General features: G+C 35.8%; 2 protein-coding genes and 1 long non-coding RNA gene across 3 annotated transcripts; 2 read left to right on the top strand and 1 right to left on the bottom strand.

The window, feature by feature from the left end:
• Nucleotides 1–7,317: 7,317 nt before the first annotated feature.
• On the top strand, nucleotides 7,318–17,506 carry LOC103508622 (vesicular acetylcholine transporter). The gene is made up of 2 exons (XM_008473179.3): nucleotides 7,318–7,797; nucleotides 15,025–17,506. The coding sequence occupies exon 2, from the start codon at nucleotides 15,065–15,067 to the stop codon at nucleotides 16,700–16,702; it is 1,638 nt and encodes a 545-aa protein (XP_008471401.1). The 5' UTR covers nucleotides 7,318–7,797; nucleotides 15,025–15,064; the 3' UTR covers nucleotides 16,703–17,506.
• Nucleotides 17,507–18,305: 799 nt separating this feature from the next.
• LOC113467158 lies at nucleotides 18,306–20,196 on the bottom strand. Its single transcript, XR_003391330.1, has 3 exons — nucleotides 19,758–20,196; nucleotides 19,430–19,613; nucleotides 18,306–19,233 (listed from the first exon to the last, which is right to left on the bottom strand). It is a non-coding gene; the product is annotated as an uncharacterized LOC113467158 (long non-coding RNA).
• Nucleotides 20,197–22,414: 2,218 nt separating this feature from the next.
• On the top strand, nucleotides 22,415–24,458 carry LOC103508625 (vesicular acetylcholine transporter-like). The gene is made up of 2 exons (XM_008473181.3): nucleotides 22,415–22,430; nucleotides 23,151–24,458. Exons 1-2 carry the CDS (start codon nucleotides 22,415–22,417, stop codon nucleotides 24,155–24,157), a joined length of 1,023 nt encoding a protein of 340 aa, XP_008471403.1. The 3' UTR covers nucleotides 24,158–24,458.
• The last annotated feature ends 394 nt before the right edge of the window (nucleotides 24,459–24,852 follow it).

The raw sequence follows: 24,852 nt of genomic DNA, 5'->3' as shown, positions 1-24,852 counted from the left end.
TTCCAACTTTAGCACTCATCTCCTGGAAATTTAGGTGGAGGGAGGCCCATTAGGCGTTTGGCAATGGAATTCGGTTCCAATCTATCTTCACAACCGCTAATTGACTTCGGAGCATTTGGAATGCCTCTGTGTTTGATGAAGAGAATGGATGTTCCCATCTTCTTCAAGGTAGAGACAGAGAAGACGAAGAAGAAGAGTATGAGGGAATTACTCCTTGAAAGTCGAAATAGGATATTACAAATACTGAAATAGGCATTACAGTAGGAAAAACATAGCAAGCAGACACTTTGTTTGGACCATTTTGCAGGGATTTCAGAAATGGCTGCTGAAGTGGCTTATGTATATGATTATCACAATAAAATCAACATATATTTACAATTTACAAAAAGTATGGCAAAACGAAATTTTACCAATTCTTGTCATTTGAGAGCCTACTATTACCTAAGTAAATTATTGTAGAATTCTCACCGCATCACAAATAATATCTACTTGATTTCAACAAGAGAACTTTGGCCATGTCATACCTTGATAAGTTGTTTAAATTTAAATCCATCAAATCTGAATCTGCTGCTCAATTAAATTTGTTTATTGATAACTTTTTTTTGTATTAGAGGATGTGTCAAAATTACTGGGTTCAAACACACTTCATTACGAGGGTACCTACCAATTATTCTTTCTATCACGAGTAGATAAGTACCGAGGCGACCTGGGACATTCGCGGATCCACACAAGGACACAACAATGTTCCAGCCAAGGGCCATTACTTCCAGTACACAGATCAGCATCAACTCCAAGTTCTACCCGATTCCAACTCCAAACATATCCTTTATCAACATTTTTCCAAAAGGAGCAGTTGCTGCCAGCCTCACTGCTCCTACTACTCTTATTCATGGCTGGTATTGAACTAAACCCGGGTCCTACAATCCCCACACCTCCACTTAAAGTTTTGCAGCACAATTGCAATGGTCTTAAAAGCAAAATTGATGAAATTATCTATTTCATGTCCCAGAGAGATATTGATATTGCCGCAATACAAGAAACGAAACTTTCCAACAAATCAAAATTTTCTACCTCTCAAGGTAATTACTCAGTTATAAGGCAAGACAGACAGAGATCTGATGGAGGAGGCCTTGCATTCATCATTCATAATTCAATACAGTTCAAATCCCTGAGCCTACCTAATCCAGTGCAATATGATGAATATCTTGAACAACAAGCTATAACTGTAACCTCTGGCACGACTGATATTAATCTTGTTAATATCTATATTCCACCTGCAAGCAGCTGCAATACACCTGGAAATCATGCAGACATCTCTCATCTCCTGGAACTTGAAGATTCTCTCATAATGGGAGATTTCAACGCTCACAATCCGCTTTGGGATACACACCTCGCTCCAGACCAAAGAGGAGAAGACCTAGTAGACCTAATCGATTCTTCAAACTTTGGAGTCATAAACAATGAAGACCTGCCTACCAGAATGAAATCGGGTACTCTTTCATCACCTGACATCACATTGGCCTCCACTTCCCTCCTTCCGTCTGTCGAGTGGACCACTGAAATCAGTCTCAACTCAGACCACTTACCTATTATTATTACCATTGATAGAATGATCAAAAGGGTTGAGTCTGAAAAAAGAACATACCTTAATTTTCTCAAAGCGAACTGGGACAGTTATCTCTCTTTTACAGAAACATCTTTTGAAAAGCTTTTACCCCCCAAAAAAGAACATACCTTAATTTTCTCAAAGCGAACTGGGACAGTTATCTCTCTTTTACAGAAACATCTTTTGAAAAGCTTTTACCCCCGACTGATGTGCTACAAGGAGAGAAAGAATTTAGGAAAATACTGATCAATGCCAGGAAACTTCACATACCTGCAGGTAGAATACCAACTATCATTCCAAACTTTCCAACTCCAGCAGCTAAACTTGCTGAGAGAAGAGATACACTTCGAGTGGCAGACCCAGATGATCCTGAAATCTTGAATATAACAAAAGAAATAAATCAAAAGGTCTATGAATACAAGAAAAACAAGTGGCACGAACATCTCAAAGAAGCCAATCTATACAACGGTCCCAAGAATCTCTGGAAAACCATAAAAGGCTTACTCAATCCCAATCCTCCACAAGCCAATAATGCAATAAACTTCCTTGAGCCCATCTCTGACCCAAAGAAATGTGCCACCCATTTCAACAGGCAATTTACTACTCACCCTGGTATACAACGCAATAGAGGGCATGTGAAGAGAAAATTCCAGAATTATGCTTCAAATAACAAAAGAAATAACGAAGAAGTGGAATACACCAGTAATGATGTCTCCAAAGCGCTGAAGATTATCAAACCTTCAAAAGCCCTTGGACCAGACGGGATTTCTCCAATTATGATTAAACATCTGGGAGAACATGGAGTTGCATATCTCACAAAGCTCATCAATCTTTCACTTAACACACTAACCATTCCCTATGTCTGGAAAACGGCCAGAATTATCCCGATTTTAAAACCTGGCAAAGATGCTGACTCTGCAAAGTCTTATAGACCAATATCCCTTCTTTCTCCAATCGCCAAATTAATCGAGACACTACTTCTGCCAAATATAACTGATGTGGAGGCTCCTGCTGAATTATCTGGTAACAGGGATGATTAGGCAGGTGACACATTGCAAGATATTGTTCACTCAGCATCTTGTTATGAATTTTAGCAGGCAGCACAAGAGTTTCAGTGTGAAGATGGTCAATACCACTCATGAGGTGACATCCTGTTGCAATTCTGAGACTAGAATTTTGGCATCTTTGAAGTTTCGACCAGTTGGTTTGGGAGAGTTGTGGAGTCCATATTGGGGCTGCATAATTAAGTATGGGCCTGACAATGGATTTAAAGGTGGTGACCATTGTTTCTTTTTCTTTACCCCAATTACTCCCGGCCAGGGTTTTTAGCATATTGTTCCTGTTTTTAATCTTGTTGGTGGTGATTTCTGCATGTTTATTGAATGTCATCATAGGATCAAGAACAACACCAAGGATTTTAGGGTTTTTTATGGTTGGAAGTGTTTTTCCGTTGACTTGGATATTAAGAGTGGTGTTTACTTCCTTTGTCCATGTTGTAAAAAGTGTGGCTGTGGATTTTTCTGGAGATAATTCAAGTTTTCTTTCACAGAGCCAGTTGTGCAAGGTGTTTAGGTACTCATTCATACTGTTGGTCATGGCTTCAGTGTCATTACCAGAGATGAGAAGGGAACAATCATCCGCATATGACACAAGGTTGATGTTTGAAGGTGGGGTGGGCATGTTGCTCATGTAAAGATTGAATAGGGTGGGGGATAACACCCCCCCTTGAGGAACACCCTGCTTCATCTTACGGTAGTTGGAGGTTGCATTTCTAAACTCAACATATGTCTGTCTACCGTTCAAGTAACTATGTAACCATCTTTTCGTTTTCCAAGGTATTGTGGTGTCTAGGATGTCTTGCTGCAATTGGGTGATGGAAACGGTGTCAAATGCACGAGACAGGTCCAATGCCACCAATATTGTTCTGGAGCAAGGTGGTTTTTGATTTAGGCCACGGCTGATAATCCTGCTTCATCTTACGGTAGTTGGAGGTTGCATTTCTAAACTCAACATATGTCTGTCTACCGTTCAAGTAACTATGTAACCATCTTTTTGTTTTCCAAGGTATTGTGGTGTCTAGGATGTCTTGCTGTAATTGGGTGATGGAAACGGTGTCAAATGCCCGAGAGAGGTCCAATGCCACCAATATTGTTCTGGAGCAAGGTGGTTTTTGATTTAGGCCACGGCTGATAACGTCAGTGATGGTATGTAAAGCTGTGGTGGTGGAGTGGCCTTTTCTAAATCCATGCTGGTGAGGTTGAAGGTTAAGGAGCTGTTAGGCCGGCAACTTACGTCAGGTTCTGCATAACAAGCAGGGGCCTGTCGGGTGAACTCTATCTGGCACACAGGTTTAATCTTGCCTGAAAGAATTATGCTTGTCAGTTAACATTGTGACAGGCCGAGTGGTTAAGAGCACTTGACCCGAAGGTGCAGAGTACAGAGGAAATTTTCGAACCAAACTTTTCTGTTCCAAATAGACATGTATGTAAAAAAGTTTGCCTGGTAGGGAATTAGAATATAGGTGCCACGTTTATACTGTAAGAATGAGATTGAAGAGTCCCTTTTCTCCCTCAGTCTAACTACTTACAACATATTTGATATCGACGGCATAGTAGAAGCCCACTTTCAGGTAGCGTTTCATCTTGGCCTTCAGCTTCTTGAAATGAATCCTCTCAGGCGCCTTCTTGTTTTCCAAGAACAGGTCACTGTTGAAGCTCTCTGCATCTTCATCTTTAGTAGATCTTGTGTCTTCCTCAACATCATCCAGCTCTGCAGGAGATTGTCATGAAATGATAAAGTGAAATGATAAAGGTAAAAAAAGAAGGGAATATAAGAATTTGTGACCAAGAAGCATTCCTTAGATTGCATTTAAGGCAGATTTTTTTTTTTTTCAATGTAAGAATACCGCAAGTTTTTAAAGTTCCAAAGTGAAGCTTTATTATTTTTGATTCTTACTGAAAACTTGTTTTAACACCAGTGACTTATACTCTTCACAGTTGAAGTATAAGTTACTATTGTTCTCCTTTTCAAGATGAATCCTTCACAAAGTCACGTCAGAATCTATCAGTTTGTTTTAACACAGCCAACAAACTCATCAATGTTAAAGTTCAAAGCTTTAGAAGAAAATTACCAAGAATAACTCGCATATCTAGTACTGGATTCAACCAAAGTCAATTCTTTTCATCTTTTATAATGCACCTGTACAATTTTGTGTCTAGCATCGTGGGAGAAATCCTGGAGCCGGCGAAGTGTGAGGGGTGCGTCGAAGATCCCTGGTCTCAATGCATTCCCATGATCCGAAATATATATATATTCATGTAACACACATGTAATGTACAATAATTGAAAATGACACATCTCTCCACCGATCCATCAATTTATCACTTCATATTTGGACTCCCCAAATTCCAAGTCACACTACATCCGAATTTCCAGGAAATCCGTTCACGTCTCCAGGAATAAAAACGTACAATTCCACCTCGTAATCCATTAAATTCAACTTGTTTTTCTTTTCATCCTCGTTTTCTGCTTTTGTAACGGGGAAGAAGGGGACAAGTCACACTACATCCGAATTTCCAGGAAATCCGTTCACGTCTCCAGGAATAAAAACGTACAATTCCACCTCGTAATCCATTAAATTTAACTTGTTTTTCTTTTCATCCTCGTTTTCTGCTTTTGTAACGGGGAAGAAGGGGGACTAATCAAATTCGGCTGAGGAATCTTCTGTACATATGAGTGCTTTGAGTGCTGTCGGTGTCAACCTATTGAAAGTTTGGCGTTTATCAAAGTGGAACAACCAGATTTCTTGAAGACTGATAAATCCTCCAGTTCTAGATGGGTCACTAAAGTTAAGGAACGTTGTGGATGGTAGGTATCCGGAAGGGTGATCATGTGACTTCTCGACCCCACTCAGGCTGTGTGAGCAGACGGGTAGCTTGCCGCCGAAAGTTTAAAACCCCTTTTAGCAGTTTTACCTTTTAGTAGTCAAAGAAGGGGGATTCTATTCCTCAGAGACTGAAAGTTTCAGAGAGAGGGGTTACGTCACTTTAATATTTCCTTTTTAAATTACCTTTTTTTTCCCGGTGCGAAAGTTATAAAAAAGAAGCGAAGGGGAGACAAATTTTTGATGAAAAGGGAGTCTCATGGTCTTCCTGGAAATGTTTGTTTCTATTCGGAATTAAATTATGAATTATTTATGTGCTTTACTTTTCACCCGGGATCTCGGGAAGGATTTGTGATTTGGCAACACTGGCAATGGTGCTTTTATATTTTTCCGATGTGAGGTGTAGAGGACCTGCTCTTATATTTTTTCGATTTGCAGGAATTTTAGGGCACTTGCTTTAGCCAAAATAAGACCTTTTTCTTTAGGGCAGTCAGGAGAAGGTCCATTTTTTTTAGGGTTCCTAACTAATTTTTTCTTCCTGAACGGATGAGGTTCGTTCTCGGAACGGCTGGCTTTCTCCTATCCTGTCTTTCTTCGCTCTTCGCTTTCGGCGGGATGATAAGACCTAAGGAGTTACAGTTCCCTCTATCGAACCTAAAAAAAAAGTTTTTTTTTTTACCTTCCTACTTCGCATGTATCTCAGAAAGCTACAGACTTCTTATTATTTATTTATTTTTTTTTTTCGGTCGTTTACCTATTCAATATATTCAAATTCAAAAGATCCCCCAAACTCCCAACAAAAGAGGAGCGGCAAGCAAATACAAACATTTATTTAGCATGCATTACGTAGAGACTAGTAGTGGGGGTGAGATTTTCAAAAAGGGGATTTTTTTTTTTCAAATTATTATTTTAAGATTTTGAAGCCTCTCACTGAATCGCTGACCTCCTGGTGGTTTGACCTCTGGAAGTGGCACTTTTTTGGAGAAAAAAATATCTTTCTCAAGATTTTTTTTTTTAATTTAAGGTAAATTTTGTTAGCGGTGCTTTCCCCAAAGCGCTAGGCCGCGGGTTCGATTTCCGCCCGGGGCGGATTTTATCCTGATGGGATAATGTTCGTTCTCGGAACGGCTGGCTTTCTCCAATCCTGTGTTCCTTCTCTCTTCGATTTCGGGACGATAAGACCATAGCAGTTACAGCTCCCTCTGTCAAACCTCTTTAAAAAAAAAGTAGTCATACATTGAAAACTTTAGTACCTACCTAGTTATTTCTCGTACATTGACGTTAAATCCTAAAAAAAATGAACATTTAAAAATCTGCCGAGAATTGAACTCGACCCTCCTGACAACGCGTCCAATGTATTAATAATTCACAGAGGCTCTAACAGTGTAAAAATCTAAAAATAATCCACGAGGCATCATGATATGAACTGCTCCTCCTGTTCCATTGAATAAATACCTGTACTCGTGTCACCCCCATTGCAAACCATGTTGGAACAATCCAACACGATAATCCTAGTCCTAATACAACACGAGGCGACGACCTACCACTACAAAGCGTACAAAATCAATGAAACACGGCTCGTCCTAAGAACCATGGGGAGGTTTACTACACGGACAGAGAGCAAGCCATTCGTAAAAATAGAACAAATTTTCATTCCAAAGAGGCGAAAAGAAGAAAAAAACAAAGTTATTTCGTCGACATTCTCGACAGCCGAATTGGAAAAGCTTTCACCCAATCAAGGTCACGGTGCTGAGTTGCCATGCGTCGACTTTCGCCCAATGTTGCCGCCCATTTCTTTTCGTTTGCTTTTCTGTTGGAAATTCTCGCCCTTCCTCCTTGTACAGACGTAGCCTTTCACTTAACAGTCAAAACTCAATGCTTACACAATTTCCGTTCGTTTTTTTTTGTTAAATATTTTCTTTTTTAAGTTTGTTTCCTTTTTTTTCTGTTGATTTTTTTGAAATTTTAAAGTCTTGTTTGTGTGCTGGTGTTTTGACAATGGCTGGATTGTTGTCGAATTAATTTCCCGAATTGTTCGTTGAAGATTTGAAATATAGATCACGTGATATAGTTTTTGTGTGTTGGGGCGGCAGTTTTGTTTCGGGGAGTGTTTTTCACTTTAGTTGCGTCGCGTAAGGCCTTGGTTTCGTCAGGTGCAGGTTGACTTGTGTCTAAATCACGGCAGACCTACAAGGAGCCGGTGTGGAGACGTCAGGATCTCCTGGTGATCCTGGAGGTTACTACCAGACGCTTAACGCATCCACCGCCAACATTCTGCAGAGAATAAGCGCCACGTTCGCTAATTCAGGTAAGAAACCCAGAAATAATTAATTAGAATTAAATCCGAGCACACGGAAGTGCCCCAGGCCAAGTTCCAGTAAGCAAGCCTGTGTAAATTTCTAAATCAAGGCAAAATTTCTACTCCTAAAGCCCGATTTCCAAAATCCGTTCAGATCATCACGCTCCAGTCACAGCACGTTCAACGAACGGTCAAATATTTGGGGGATTTTATGGTAGTTGGAATAGACGGTATATTACACACTGTGTGCGTTAGGCTGGAACTTGGCCTGGCGCACTACCGTGCGCCTAGATATGTGACCAGTCCCATTTAATCGCCATCGCGTCAGTAAGAATATTTTGACTGTACTTGACTGGGGCGTAACTACCTACAGTGGGGATTTACCTACTTTTGATTTGAAGCATTTTCGTGTCTCATATATTATATATTTATCCTTTGTGTCACTATATAATTCTTTTTAATTTTATAAAAGGTGATTTTCTATTAACACTGTAATTAATCTAATAGACCTAATGGTGACACACCAGGTGACATTACACCTAATAATGATGTGTCACCAACTGTGTAATAAATAAAATAAATACATAAATAAAAAAATGTGATGTGCATTGAAGTAGGATGGAGTAGCATGTAGGTTTTGTAGGATACGATAAACCCTGCCCCGTCCAAAAATGGTAAAAACTTCATTTTGAAAATAGCAAATGTACCGGTCAAAGCACATAGGTAGGGCGCACAAAGCAAAGTACAAGCACATAGGTAAGGCGCACAAAGCAAAGTACAAGCACATAGGTAAGGCGCAAAGAAAGTTTGCTAATAGGTTAGGTAGAGGTGGAGTACAAAAATAGTTAAGGTTCCAGCCTTTTTCACCCTTCTTACAGTTAGAATTTGTTTAATTATGTAAACCTTGTCAAATATTTTGATAATTTGACACGATTTCACACCATTTTCAATCTTTCTCTTTCCCAATACATTGTGTGGAGATGTCCAGATTATCCTGACATACCATAGAAGGTATAAAACACTCTCCTGTTCTCTCCAAAGCTAATTTTAAATTCTGCGGAAAATTATCATGCCGTTACAAATTAAAATTCACCATCGGGGAAAATAAAGGGGAAGTAATTTTATGATTTACTCCTGCACACCGTTCCCTCCCAGGTCGAGGGTAACAAAGGTGAAAAGTTCATGCCACATGACTTCAACCCTCCCTCCCTTGGCACAAAACTCCCCCAACCCCCTCTGGTGGGAAAACAAAACAAAAGCGATAAATTTTCCTCGGCCAAGCTTGACTTACCTACTCAATATGTAGCGTAGGTAACCTACCCATTATTTTAAGTATGAATGGGACTTAAGGTAAAGCGAAGAATTTCTTGCATGACTTTTTCGTATAAGTGTGCCTACGTATTTTGTCTTTGACTTACTTTGTTTTATGCCTTTTACGAGTGACTAATTTCTAGCTAGGTGACTGACAGGTTTTGCATTAAATTATACTTATTTATGAATTATGACCGACATAACCTACCCATTATTTTAAGTATGAATGGGACTTAAGGTAAAGCGAAGAATTTCTTGCATGACTTTTTCGTATAAGTGTGCCTACGTATATTTTGTCTTTGACTTACTTTGTTTTATGCCTTTTACGAGTGACTAATTTCTAGCTAGGTGACTGACAGGTTTTGCATTAAATTATACTTATTTATGAATTATGACCGACATAGGTAATAATTGTAAATAAAGTTGGTACCTACAATCTCGCGGTTTAATTTATTTTACATTTATTTTGCAATTTTAATTTCTTATTATTTCTTGACAACTCAATTTCTTCTGACTTTGTTTATTTTCCTTCGTGTGTGGGCTGTACAAAATTGGCCTCAGTCTTTTCTTTTTTTTTTCAACTTTTTATTTGTTTATTTCATGCAGAAGGTGAAGATTCTGCAACAGGAGTCCTGTTTGCTTCTAAAGCAATCGTCCAGCTGATGGTGAATCCATTCTCTGGGGCCCTCATAGATAGAATAGGCTATGATCTCCCCATGATGATAGGGCTGTGCATTATGTTTCTATCAACAGCACTATTTGCATGTGGACGAAGTTATGGCGTGCTGTTTTTCGCTCGAAGTCTGCAAGGTGTTGGATCTGCCTTTGCTGATACTTCTGGTTTAGCTATGATCGCAGATAGATTCACAGAAGAAAACGAAAGATCTCAAGCATTGGGTATAGCTTTAGCGTTTATTAGTTTTGGTTGTTTAGTAGCACCGCCGTAAAGAAATGACTTTTCTTCATTCTTTTCTTTTTATAAAACTTCATATTCTTTTTAAAGAAATTACTTTTAGTGTCGACCTGTGAACATTAAAGGCTTTTTCTCCTAGTTTAACACACGAGATTCGTCTGGCAATATTTTTTCTTTCTCTTTCTCTCACCCAAATAGATCTACATAGGTGATCTGATTGATCATATTATTCTTTATAGTGGCACGAACGCAAAGGCTCACAAAGCCTGGGCTTAGAAGCTCACGAAAGTTTGGGTGCCAGCTTAGTTAGCTTAGTTGGTAGTGCGTCTGCCTTGTAAGCGCTAGGCCGCGGGTTCGATTCCCGCCCGGGGCGGATTTTATCCTGATGGGATATCGTTCGTTCTCGGAACGGCTGGCTTTCTCCTATCCTGTCTTCCTTCTCTCTTCAATTTCGGGACGATAAGACCATAGCAGTTACAGTTCCCTCTCTCAAACCTCTTAAAAAAAAAAAAAAAACTCCTATCCTGTCTTCCTTCTCTCTTCAATTTCGGGACGATAAGACCATAGCAGTTACAGTTCCCTCTGTCAAACCTCTTAAAAAATATATATATATCGGAATCTGACTCCTCGCTCACTATCACTCTCCAACTATTACCGTTTTCCATTATTTTAGAAGGGTAACTACTACTACTACTACTACTACTACTACTACTACTACTACTACTACTACTACTACTACTACTACTACTACTACTACTACTACTACTACTACTACTACTACTACTACTACTACTACTACTACTACTACTACTACTACTACTACTACTACTACTACTACTACTACTACTACTACTACTACTACTACTACTACTACTACTACTACTACTACTACTACTACTACTACTACTACTACTACTACTACTACTACTACTACTACTACTACTACTACTACTACTACTACTACTACTACTACTACTACTACTACTACTACTACTACTACTACTACTACTACTACTACTACTACTACTACTACTACTACTACTACTACTACTACTACTACTACTACTACTACTACTACTACTACTACTACTACTACTACTACTACTACTACTACTACTACTACTACTACTACTACTACTACTACTACTACTACTACTACTACTACTACTACTACTACTACTACTACTACTACTACTACTACTACTACTACTACTACTACTACTACTACTACTACTACTACTACTACTACTACTACTACTACTACTACTACTACTACTACTACTACTACTACTACTACTACTACTACTACTACTACTACTACTACTACTACTACTACTACTACTACTACTACTACTACTACTACTACTACTACTACTACTACTACTACTACTACTACTACTACTACTACTACTACTACTACTACTACTACTACTACTACTACTACTACTACTACTACTACTACTACTACTACTACTACTACTACTACTACTACTACTACTACTACTACTACTACTACTACTACTACTACTACTACTACTACTACTACTACTACTACTACTACTACTACTACTACTACTACTACTACTACTACTACTACTACTACTACTACTACTACTACTACTACTACTACTACTACTACTACTACTACTACTACTACTACTACTACTACTACTACTACTACTACTACTACTACTACTACTACTACTACTACTACTACTACTACTACTACTACTACTACTACTACTACTACTACTACTACTACTACTACTACTACTACTACTACTACTACTACTACTACTACTACTACTACTACTACTACTACTACTACTACTACTACTACTACTACTACTACTACTACTACTACTACTACTACTACTACTACTACTACTACTACTACTACTACTACTACTACTACTACTACTACTACTACTACTACTACTACTACTACTACTACTACTACTACTACTACTACTACTACTACTACTACTACTACTACTACTACTACTACTACTACTACTACTACTACTACTACTACTACTACTACTACTACTACTACTACTACTACTAATAATAATAATAATAATAATTGAATATTCCTTCTCCTCCTCCCCTCGTTATAGCAAAGAGTTGCCCGAACTTTGACAAGTGTCACTTGAACCTTTCATCAAAGCCTTTTGTCATACAAAACCCCCTACATTGGATTATTAGGGGACGAGGAGGAGGAGGAGGAGGAGGAGGAGAAGGAGAAAATAAGGGGATTTTGAAAACTAATGTTATTGAAATTATTTCTACCTCTCCTGAAAGGAAGGCAAAGTCACAATTATGATTTTTGAGGACATTCAATTCAAAGTACACACGAATATTTTCAAGTCCCTTTTTATCGAAATTAATTTGACTTTTTTTCCTGAATCTCCCTTTGTCCCCGCCCTGCTCCTCGTCTCTTCAATTTCCGATTTCGTTTAGTTATGCCATTTCAAGAGGTACCATCATGTTTAAATATCTACATAATATTTGGATTATGATTGTACTTGTAGCAGTGAAACGATTTCATCCAAACATATACCTACATACAACTTTTATAGAGATGCTTTAGAATATTATCCTCTACGCCTCTACCTACTATACCTAGTTACTCACAGATACCTAGAATACTTTAGATAATATCCTATGTACATAGAATGTACACATCTCTGGTTCATGGCTAGACATTGACACCTAAGACCCAAGTCTAAGCAATTAGGACATCTAGTTGAAGAGTTCAACTAGATTACTACTAGATAACTTATAATAATAAAGGGAGTCTCATGGTCTTCCTGGAAATGTTTGTTTCTATTCGGAATTAAATTATGAATTATTTATGTGCTTTACTTTTCACCCGGGAAGGATTCGTGGAAGGATTCGTGAATTTGGCAACACTGGCAACCCTGCTTTTATTTTCATTATTTTCGATTTGTAAGACTTTTTACTTTTTTAGGGCCCTTGCTTAGCCAAAATAAGACCTTTTTCTTTAGGGCAGCCAAGAGAAGGTAAATTTTTTAGGGTTCTTACTTTTTATCTATTTTTTTTCTTTCTGAACGGATAAGGTTCGTTCTCGGAACGGCTGACTTTCTCCTATCCTGTCTTTCTTCGCTCTTCACTTTCGGCGGGATGATAAGACCTAAGCAGTTACAGTTCCCTCTATCAAACCTAAAAAAAAGTTTTTTTTTACCTTCCTACTTCGCATGTATCTCAGAAAGCTACAGACTTCATATTATTTATTATTATTTTTTTTTTTCGCTTATTATTATTATTATTATTATTATTATTACTACTACTACTACTACTACTACTACTACTACTACTACTACTACTACTACTACTACTACTACTACTACTACTACTACTACTACTACTACTACTACTACTACTACTACTACTACTACTACTACTACTACTACTACTACTACTACTACTACTACTACTACTACTACTACTACTACTACTACTACTACTACTACTACTACTACTACTACTACTACTACTACTACTACTACTACTACTACTACTACTACTACTACTACTACTACTACTACTACTACTACTACTACTACTACTACTACTACTACTACTACTACTACTACTACTACTACTACTACTACTACTACTACTACTACTACTACTACTACTACTACTACTACTACTACTACTACTACTACTACTACTACTACTACTACTACTACTACTACTACTACTACTACTACTACTACTACTACTACTACTACTACTACTACTACTACTACTACTACTACTACTACTACTACTACTACTACTACTACTACTACTACTACTACTACTACTACTACTACTACTACTACTACTACTACTACTACTACTACTACTACTACTACTACTACTACTACTACTACTACTACTACTACTACTACTACTACTACTACTACTACTACTACTACTACTACTACTACTACTACTACTACTACTACTACTACTACTACTACTACTACTACTACTAATAATAATAATAATAATAATTGAATATTCCTTCTCCTCCTCCCCTCGTTATAGCAAAGAGTTGCCCGAACTTTGACAAGTGTCACTTGAACCTTTCATCAAAGCCTTTTGTCATACAAAACCCCCTACATTGGATTATTAGGGGACGAGGAGGAGGAGGAGGAGGAGGAGGAGAAGGAGAAAATAAGGGGATTTTGAAAACTAATGTTATTGAAATTATTTCTACCTCTCCTGAAAGGAAGGCAAAGTCACAATTATGATTTTTGAGGACATTCAATTCGAAGTACACACGAATATTTTCAAGTCCCTTTGTATCGAAATTAATTTGACTTTTTTTTCCTGAATCTCCCTTTGCCCCTGCCCTGCTCCTCGTCTCTTCAATTTCCGATTTCGTTTAATTATGCCATTTCAAGAGGTACCATCATGTTTAAATATCTGCATATTTGGATTATGATTGTACTTGTAGCAGTGAAACGATTTCATCCAAACATATACATACAAACTTATAGAGATGCTTTAGAATATTATCCTCTACTTACGTGTAGGTACCTACAATCCTATGTACATAGAATGTACACATCTCTGGATAATGGCTAGACATTGACACCTAAGACCCAAGTCTAAGCAATTAGGACATCTAGTTGAAGAGTTCAACTAGATTACTACTAGATAACTTATAATATTAATAAGTTTAGTGTTGCCATTACCTTCATTCTTGAATGTCTCTTTCATTTGCATCATACTCAGAGCTGCTTCTTGTATAGTTGTGTTTTGTAATTTGCGATCTTTGTTTTCTTCTTATAGATATGAAGATATGCCACAGATACCGCAAAATATCATTTCTTGGAAAGATCGCAAATGACAAGACATGTTGAGCGCAGTTGTGGTCTCACAACTTTGTATGAGATACAAAATTAGGGCTCTGCTTTCATATAAAAGAAAACAAAATCACTCGTGACTTGTTCAACTCTAATGACATAAATTTGTTTTGTATCTTGTTCAAGGTTGTGAAGCCAGTAGCATGCGTCTCACGTGAGTCAAATAATGGAGGCATTCAAAGCATGTTGGACAGTGGTCGGCACCCTCAAGGTTCCAGTACTTAATCTAGAGGTAAACGAAGTAAAGGATATAGTATGGGAGAAGTTACAGGAGCCAAAGTCTCAACGCAAGTTGATCCTGGTGATTGTATCCACTGCATTACTCCTGGACAACATGCTCTACATGGTGATTGTACCTATCATTCCTGACTATCTGAGATTCATCGGAGCATGGGGTGAAGAAGATCAACTGCAAGCATTGAATGAGTCTCGATACCACACGAAACCTCATCATAGAGAACATGCAGAAGGTGAAGATTCTGCAACAGGAGTCCTGTTTGCTTCTAAAGCAATCGTCCAGCTGATGGTGAATCCATTCTCTGGGGCCCTGATAGATAGAATAGGCTATGATCTCCCCATGATGATAGGACTGTGCATTATGTTTCTATCAACAGCATTATTTGCATGTGGACGAAGTTATGGTGTGCTGTTTTTCGCTCGAAGTCTGCAAGGTGTTGGATCTGCCTTTGCTGATACTTCTGGTTTAGCCATGATCGCAGATAGATTCACAGAAGAAAACGAAAGATCTCAAGCATTGGGTATAGCTTTAGCTTTTATTAGTTTTGGCTGTTTAGTAGCACCGCCATTTGGTGGAGCACTTTATCAATTTGCCGGTAAAGAAATTCCATTCCTTATCCTGGCATTTGTATCCCTATTAGACGGATTCATGTTACTATTAGTCATGAAACCTGTGAAGGAACAACTGAATCAGAAGAAGCCTGAGTCTCATTCCACAGTGCCTATCTGGAAGTTATTCATGGATCCATACATAGCGGTGTGTTCCGGAGCCTTACTCATGGCTAATGTTGCCCTTGCCTTCTTAGAGCCTACAATATCATTATGGATAGAAGATAATCTAACCACAGATAACTGGAAGATTGGAATGATTTGGCTTCCAGCTTTCTTTCCTCATGTATTTGGCGTTGTGATCACTGTGAAGTTAGCAAAGTTATATCCTACCTATCAGTGGCTCATGGTTGCAGTAGGTTTAGTTCTAGAAGGATTGTGTTGTTTCATTATTCCATTTTCAACTTCATATCAAATGCTCATGCTTCCAATATGTGGCATATGTTTTGGAATGGCACTTGTAGATACTGCTTTGTTACCCACATTAGGCTATCTTGTAGATGTTAGATATGTTTCAGTATATGGTAGTATATACGCTATCGCTGATATCTCTTACTCTTTAGCCTATGCAATAGGTCCTATAGTAGCGGGTGGTATAGTCGATGCCATTGGTTTTACTGCCCTTAACTTTTTAATTGCCTTTATGAATATCCTTTATGCTCCTGTTCTAATTTATCTAAAAAATATTTACGATTTCAAACCTTTTGAAAACGAAGCCAACATTCTCATGGCAGATCCTCCTAAAAAAGAATATCAAACTTACACAATGCAAGATAGACAGCCTGTTGCTAACGATTACAAAAACCATTTAGAATATTCCATGCAGGAAACATCTATTGATGAAAATAAACAACCAGCAGCTAATGTCGGAACGAATGGTGTTTCCAATCCTTTCAAAGCATCGGCACCTTCCACAGGGCCACCCGAGAGTAACCCCTTCCGATCAGGATTCAAATAGTCAACTCATGTGAACACTACTCAAACAAATAGAATATTATCATATTGATAAACTAAAACATACTGAATTATTAGGTGATATAAAATTGATTTTTAAAAAGAATATTTTGTTTATTTCTTGTTATCTCTTTTACACTATTTTCATTTTGTCTCATAGAATTTTATTCAAGTGTGTACATAGAACTATCCTCGTTATTATTGAATGTTTTTATTACTTATGTATGTAAATACAATATAATATTTAGGTCTGTTTTTAGAATCTTTTTGTATATTTTGAGATCAACTGTATAATCTCGAGTTAAAAAGCTTTCTTTTTTTTTGAGGCGTTTTCAAATTAGTAGTTGACTAAAGGTAGGTAGCTAATATCAAAAACTATTAGAAAGCTTTTTACATAATGAACAGGAAATAATTTTTCATTACCAATAAAGGTATAATGTTTTTACCAATACCTACCTAATAATAAAAATTCATAAAAATTGGGGAAAAAATTGAAGACTGAAGTGTCACAATTGAAGTTCAATAGAAGAAGCTATTCAATAATATATATTGAATATTGCTGTGAAATACAAAAAGATAAATAATTAATTACCCTGTTTTATATAAAAGATGATTACCTATACAACATACTTAATGAAGGTTTATTCTAAAATACACATTTCTTATTTTATTAATAATTTGTAGGTACCTACCTATAATATTATTTACTAGATTTAAGTCAATTCTCTTTAACATTTTAAAACAATGTTATATGTGACATGAACACATATCAACCAAGTCACCCAAACATATCATTTTTTATACTTAACATATAAATTTATTTATTTATTTATTTGATTACACGCTAAGCATCACGGCCATGTGTGGACTTAACATATAAATATATTTTATAAATTACTTTTATTTAGATCTAAGTGTACATTTCTTGACTAAGGAAATAGTTTCTAGGCGTATAAGACTTATAATTTTATCATACTTAGGTATATAATATTTTTAGTATCATACTTATGAGCCTTCTGCTATGTTTTAGGTATCCTTTGTTTTTCTATAAAGTCCCTTATAAATTGATTTACCAAAGAGATCTATAAGTAATGGCACATTCAAATGTTAACTACCTTGCAATAGGTACCACATTCGTACTATACCTACCTTAGACACATTTTAGTCCAATTTATGTTTCGTATACTTTTATTTAGATCTAAGTGTACATTTCTTGACTAAGGAAATAGTTTCTAGGCGTATAAGACTTATAATTTTATCATACTTAGGTACATAATATTTTTAGTATCATACTTATGAGCCTTCTGCTATGTTTTAGGTATCCTTTGTTTTTCTATAAAGTCTCTTATAAATTGATTTACCAAAGAGATCTATAAGTAATGGCACATTCAAATGTTAACTACCTTGCAATAGATACCACATTCGTACTATACCTACCTTAGACACATTTTAGTCCAATTTATGTTTCGTTTAAAACCATGAGAGTGTACCAAGCTGTTGTTTCCATAATGTGTGTACAACTTGTCTTCAAGATAGTTGCTTGAAGTGGTGATTTATTAATATGTCTACACCTTCACCGCAATAGGTACCACATTCGTACTATACCTACCTTAGACACATTTTAGTCCAATTTATGTTTCGTTTAAAACCATGAGAGTGTACCAAGGTGTTGTTTCCATAATGTGTGTACAACCTGTCTTCAAGATAGTTGCTTGAAGTGGTGATTTATTATGTCTACATCTTCACAATTTGTTTACTGTTTGTTCATTTCTGTTTAACACATTATTGTTCATCGATGCAGTCTCTTCGGAATGACCTAACAGGTTCCAACACAATGTTGATTTGTTGATAGCTCTTATCCTCTTTGAAGGCTTTCTACTTTCTAGCTTTTGAATAAAACATTTGTTTGCAATAAAGTTTTCCTTTTACACCCGAAGACTTTACGGATTTTCATTTCTCGAGAAATGGAAAACACAATCTGCGCTAAAGAAAAACGGATCAGATGGGTTAATATTTACATAGAATTTACTGTGGGATCTTATTGTTTGTTTTCATATCGTTTGTTTTGTTGGCACATAATACTCTTGATGTTCTTTTTATAATTCCTAATTGTTCAATTTATTCCACAATAAGGACTTTGTCTGGTGGTCTATTTGTAGAGTAGATGCTTTATGAACTCATTTGGTAGCTTGAAAAGTGTAACGATGTCAGATGTCACCGTGTGAGAACTTGACACTAATGTCATTTTAAAGTAGATCTCTCATAAAAATTCCTACATGCATAAAATATTTGAGATTTGTCCTAATTTTGTCAATTGTCTCTTTTTGGACTGGTGCAGCTTCAAGTACCCGAAATTGTGGACAGCTGCCATTAAAAAACGATCAATCTTGATCAAAAACTTCAAAATAAACGCCATAGGCTAAACGAAGTAGTTTGAAACCTTAAAGGCAATGGTTCCTTTGAGCATAATTCTTATTTTCGGTATTTATGACACAGAGAGTACGTATGGTCAATTGCATCAATATGATGGAATACCTATTTTGGAGTCAAGTTATTTGCCAATCAATTTCAAGTTTTCCATTGTAGGATATGTAGGGCAATGAGGAATAAAAGACACTAGTGTTTACCTATTCCCAAAATACTCGTATTATTGTTTTTTTTCTTCTTCTTTCTTCTTCTTCTTTCTTCCTCTCCTTTGCCTTCTATTTCTTCTTCTTACATGATGGAATACCTATTTTGGAGTCAAGTTATTTGCCAATCAATTTCAAGTTTTCCATTGTAGGATATGTAGGGCAATGAGGAATAAATGACACTAGTGTTTACCTATTGTCAAAATACTCGTATTATTGTTTTTTCTTCTTCTTTCTTCCTCTCCTTTGCCTTCTATTTCTTCTTCTTATATAGATGTATTCAACCTTTCATATTATGTCTGTCTATCAGATTCCTTCTTCTTTTTTTCTTCAAGATCCCTTTCCACTTTATGTATCTCTTTAGACCTCTCTGTCTTTTTCTTTTCCTTTACCTCTGACAGCTAAGTTCTCTCTACTATCTATCTCAACCTTTCATATTATGTCTGTCTATCAGATTCCTTCTTCTTTTTTTCTTCAAGATCCCTTTCCACTTTATGTATCTCTTTAGACCTTTCTGTCTTTCTCTTTTCCTTTACCTCTGACAGCTAAGTTCTCTCTACTATCTATGTAGATCTACCCTACACTCTCATTTTTTAATATCATTCCCTCATAACCTATTTAAATATTTATGTATAATTAAATGTTTGCTTTGTTAAAAGTGTACTTACCTGGATTTCTGTGTTGAATTGTTTTGTTATTGTTTTGCAAAAGTAGTTGGAGAGATCAATCAATGGCTTCTTTTTCATTATGTTGTACTACGGGAAAAATAGTTGCAGCAATATTGACAGATTTTGCACAGATGCAACCTAATTCATTATAGTCAATCTGTTTACCAGATTATGAATGCATTTAATCAAGATCAAAAGTTCATTATGTTGTACTACGGGAAAAATAGTTGCAGCAATATTGACAGATTTTGCACAGATGCAACCTAATTCATTATAGTCAATCTGTCTACCAGATTATGAATGCATTTAATCAAGATCAAAATTGCTTTACTAATGTCTCAATTGCGACTATTTTTCTCCTAAATGTCCTTTTCTTTCCAGTTTTGTTTCGTTAAGTTTTTTCATTATTATTTCGAAATTGATCTCCATTGCTGAGTCTCCTATAAGGCAATTATTCTAGATTAGAAAAATAAATTGAGTTCAATTTATATAAATTATAATTTAGTTTAAGTACAAGGTATATGCTAGTAATATTCAGTTATGTTCTTTTTAGTTCTTTCCCCTTATCGAATAAATTGTCTGAAAGTTGAGATTACATACGGCGATTGTCCATTAGATATATGGGCATCAATATTGCAAAAATAGTTGCTTGACCATTTGTAAAATATCCGTAAATAGGTACCTACCTATTTCCATTTAGTATCAACCTATCAAGAATATGGATCATTTTACAAAAGTTCTTCTATATGCAGAACTGCCTAATCTCAACTTGGACATTAAACTATCCAAATATGGTCTTTTGTCATTTTCGTCTATTTTTAAAAACAAATCCATCACTGAATCCTGATCGATCAATTGATTGATTGATTAATTGCGTGACCAACTTTTCAATAGACTTGCAGTTTTGATTATGGTCTTCATAGTGAGTTGGGGGAAGTCATGGGAATGTGACTTGTCAAAACGAAAACAAACGAGAATTTTTATAACACAAAATCACGTTTTCGAGCTTCCTTACTGTATCTTACACCCATATTTATGAACAAAATGCTGGCTCTTAAGTTCGTGCTAAGCATAGTCTCAAGGCATTTGATTGGTCAATTTTGACTTGAGACTGATCTAAGAACGATCATTCTTGTTCATAAATACGAGTGTTAATGTTTTAGGTTAAGTTTAGCATAAGTTAGTCAGACTTAAAATGAAACAGATTGGACAAATATATTTAATTGTTCACTACATAGGTTGTTATCCACCTATTAGAAACAGTTCAGCCTGAAAATATGAGTCTCCAGATAGGTAAGTATAGTAAGTAGGTTTGTAAAACATTAGGAATAGTTTTATATTAGGTTAAGTTTTTAGGGCTAGACTTGTATCTGTACCTACTAAATGAAGAAAATGGATCTCCTCTTTCAAGGCATTTTGCGATTTCAAAGTCTATGGTTCAATTTTTTTTTTTTTTTCAATTTCTTTTATGACACTACAATTACTACAAATATGTGTATTTCAAATATTTGCAACTTGATAGGTACAAAGAAAATTTTGATGCGGATTGATCTCATTAAATTTGGATGGGGTATAAAGTTAGTGGGTACTAAAATAAAGGCACCATCATACATTCTGAATACCTGGGGCTTAACAACTTGTTAATTTATCGACAGTTATTGGCTCTTGGGTTCTAGGTTAGTAAATTTAATTTAAAATAGATTAGTTTAGGTTTAAGATATTTTCTTTAGGGAAACTCTCAACTATTTGGGTTAATTTTTTTGTTGACGAAATTATCTTCATAGACAAATCTTGTGACTTGTTGAAGTTTCCTTTGATCGTATCAACACATGTGTCTAGTTTGTCATTCGGTGACCCAAATTGGCTTTGATGAAAATTTGTGCAAATTATGTACTTAAGTATTCAAAAAAATTTCTAAAAGAAATTTGGTCTGAAATAAATTTTTCAATTGAACACAAGCAAGAAATGTCTCTTCATTTTGAACGGGATTCAGATAAAAATTGTTCTTATAACTTTAATTAATTTCTCTAACTTGATCCAACTTGCTAAATTTTTATGTAAATTAGTTAAATCATTCATACAACCTACTTTAGTATCAATTTTAATACTTTCTAGAGTTCTAAAATTAAACAAATTGTAGACAAAACTAATTAATATTATCTACAACTCACATGCCCACCACAGTCTTTCGGTAGTCAGCTATTAGGTTCTTGATTACGAGTAGGTAGTAACTGTCTTAATAGAAGAAATTTTATAACACAAAATCACGTTTTCGAGCTTCCTTACTGTATCTTAATGTTTTAGGTTAAGTTTAGCATAAGTTAGTCAGACTAAAAATGAAGTAGATTGGACAAATATATTTCATTGTTCACTACATAGGTTGTTATCCACCTATTAGAAACAGTTCAAGCTGAAAACATGAGTCTCCAGATAGGTAAGTATAGTAAGTAGGTTTGTAAAACATTATTAATAGGAATAGTTTTATATTAGGTTAAGTTTTTAGGGCTAGACTTGTATCTGTACCTACTAAATGAAGAAAATGGATCTACTTTTTCAAGGGATTCGGCGATTTCAAAGTCTATGGTTTAATCTTTTTTTTTTTTCAATATCTTTTATGACCCTACAAAACTTGATACAAAGAAAATTTTGATGCGGATTGATCTCATTAAATTTGGATGGGGTATAAAATTAGTGGGTACTAAAATAAAGGCACCATCATACATTCTGAATACCTGGGGCTTAACAACTTGTTAATTTATTGACAGTTATTGGCTCTTGGGTTCTAGGTTAGTAAATTTAATTTAAAATAGATTAGTTTAGGTTTAAGATATTTTCTTTGGGGAAACTCTCAACTATTTGGGTTAATTTTTTTGTTGACGAAATTATCTTCATGGACAAATCTTGTGACTTGTTGAACTTTCCTTTGATCGTATCAACACATGTGTCTAATTTGTCATTCGGTGACCCAAATTGGCTTTGATGAAAATTTGTGCAAATTATGTACCTACTTAAGTATTCAAAAATTTTTCTAAAAGAAATTTGGTCTGAAATAAATTTTTCAATTGAACACAAGCAAGAAATGTCTCTTGATTTTGAACGGGATTCAGATAAAAATTGTTCTTATAACTTTAATTAATTTCTCTAACTTGATTAGCACCGCCATTTGGTGGAGCACTTTATCAATTTGCCGGTAAAGAAATTCCATTCCTTATCCTGGCATTTGTATCCCTATTAGACGGATTCATGTTACTATTAGTCATGAAACCTGTGAAGGAACAACTGAATCAGAAGAAGCCTGAGTCTCATTCCACAGTGCCTATCTGGAAGTTATTCATGGATCCATACATAGCGGTGTGTTCCGGAGCCTTACTCATGGCTAATGTTGCCCTTGCCTTCTTAGAGCCTACAATATCATTATGGATAGAAGATAATCTAACTACAGATAACTGGAAGATTGGAATGATTTGGCTTCCAGCTTTCTTTCCTCATGTATTTGGCGTTGTGATCACTGTGAAGTTAGCAAAGTTATATCCTACCTATCAGTGGCTCATGGTTGCAGTAGGTTTAGTTCTAGAAGGATTGTGTTGTTTCATTATTCCATTTTCAACTTCATATCAAATGCTCATGCTTCCAATATGTGGCATATGTTTTGGAATGGCACTTGTAGATACTGCTTTGTTACCCACATTAGGCTATCTTGTAGATGTTAGATATGTTTCAGTATATGGTAGTATATACGCTATCGCTGATATCTCTTACTCTTTAGCCTATGCAATAGGTCCTATAGTAGCGGGTGGTATAGTCGATGCCATTGGTTTTACTGCCCTTAACTTTTTAATTGCCTTTATGAATATCCTTTATGCTCCTGTTCTAATTTATCTAAAAAATATTTACGATTTCAAACCTTTTGAAAACGAAGCCAACATTCTCATGGCAGATCCTCCTAAAAAAGAATATCAAACTTACACAATGCAAGATAGACAGCCTGTTGCTAACGATTACAAAAACCATTTAGAATATTCCATGCAGGAAACATCTATTGATGAAAATAAACAACCAGCAGCTAATGTCGGAACGAATGGTGTTTCCAATCCTTTCAAAGCATCGGCACCTTCCACAGGGCCACCCGAGAGTAACCCCTTCCGATCAGGATTCAAATAGTCAACTCATGTGAACACTACTCAAACAAATAGAATATTATCATATTGATAAACTAAAACATACTGAATTATTAGGTGATATAAAATTGATTTTTAAAAAGAATATTTTGTTTATTTCTTGTTATCTCTTTTACACTATTTTCATTTTGTCTCATAGAATTTTATTCAAGTGTGTACATAGAACTATCCTCGTTATTATTGAATGTTTTTATTACTTATGTATGTAAATACAATATAATATTTAGGTCTGTTTTTAGAATCTTTTTGTATATTTTGAGATCAACTGTATAATCTCGAGTTAAAAAGCTTTCTGAGTTCCAACATATGACGGATATTCTGAGCATCCTGGATGATGAAGTTGAGCTCCATGTCAAACTCTCCTCCCACCAACTGAAACATTGGAGGAAACAATACGGTTAGATCATATTGGTATGAAAAACAGCAGAGACATTAGACTCATTAGAGGAATAAATAAGATTTAGATTTAAATGATATCGATTTAGAAAACAACACAAACATTAGAGGAAACAATAAGGTTAGATGATATTGTGGACAAACAATTCTACATAGATAGAAAAACAACAGAAAGATTAATTAGAGGAAACAATATGGTTAGATGATATTGTCGACAAACAATACTATAACAATCTACAAAGATAGAAAACCTGAAATTAAGAGAGCAATACAGTTTACATT

The sequence above is a fragment of the Diaphorina citri genome, unplaced genomic scaffold (assembly GCF_000475195.1).
Source record: "Diaphorina citri unplaced genomic scaffold, Diaci psyllid genome assembly version 1.1 scaffold417, whole genome shotgun sequence".
Lineage (NCBI taxonomy): Eukaryota > Metazoa > Arthropoda > Insecta > Hemiptera > Psyllidae > Diaphorina > Diaphorina citri.
The sequence above is the reverse complement of the archived record's forward strand: the minus strand, read 5'-3'. Positions and strand labels throughout refer to the sequence as shown.

Coding starts and splice junctions, on each gene's coding strand:
- LOC103508622 (XM_008473179.3), top strand. CDS start 15,065: ATGGAGGCATTCAAAGCATGTTGGACAGTGGTCGGCACCCTCAAGGTT.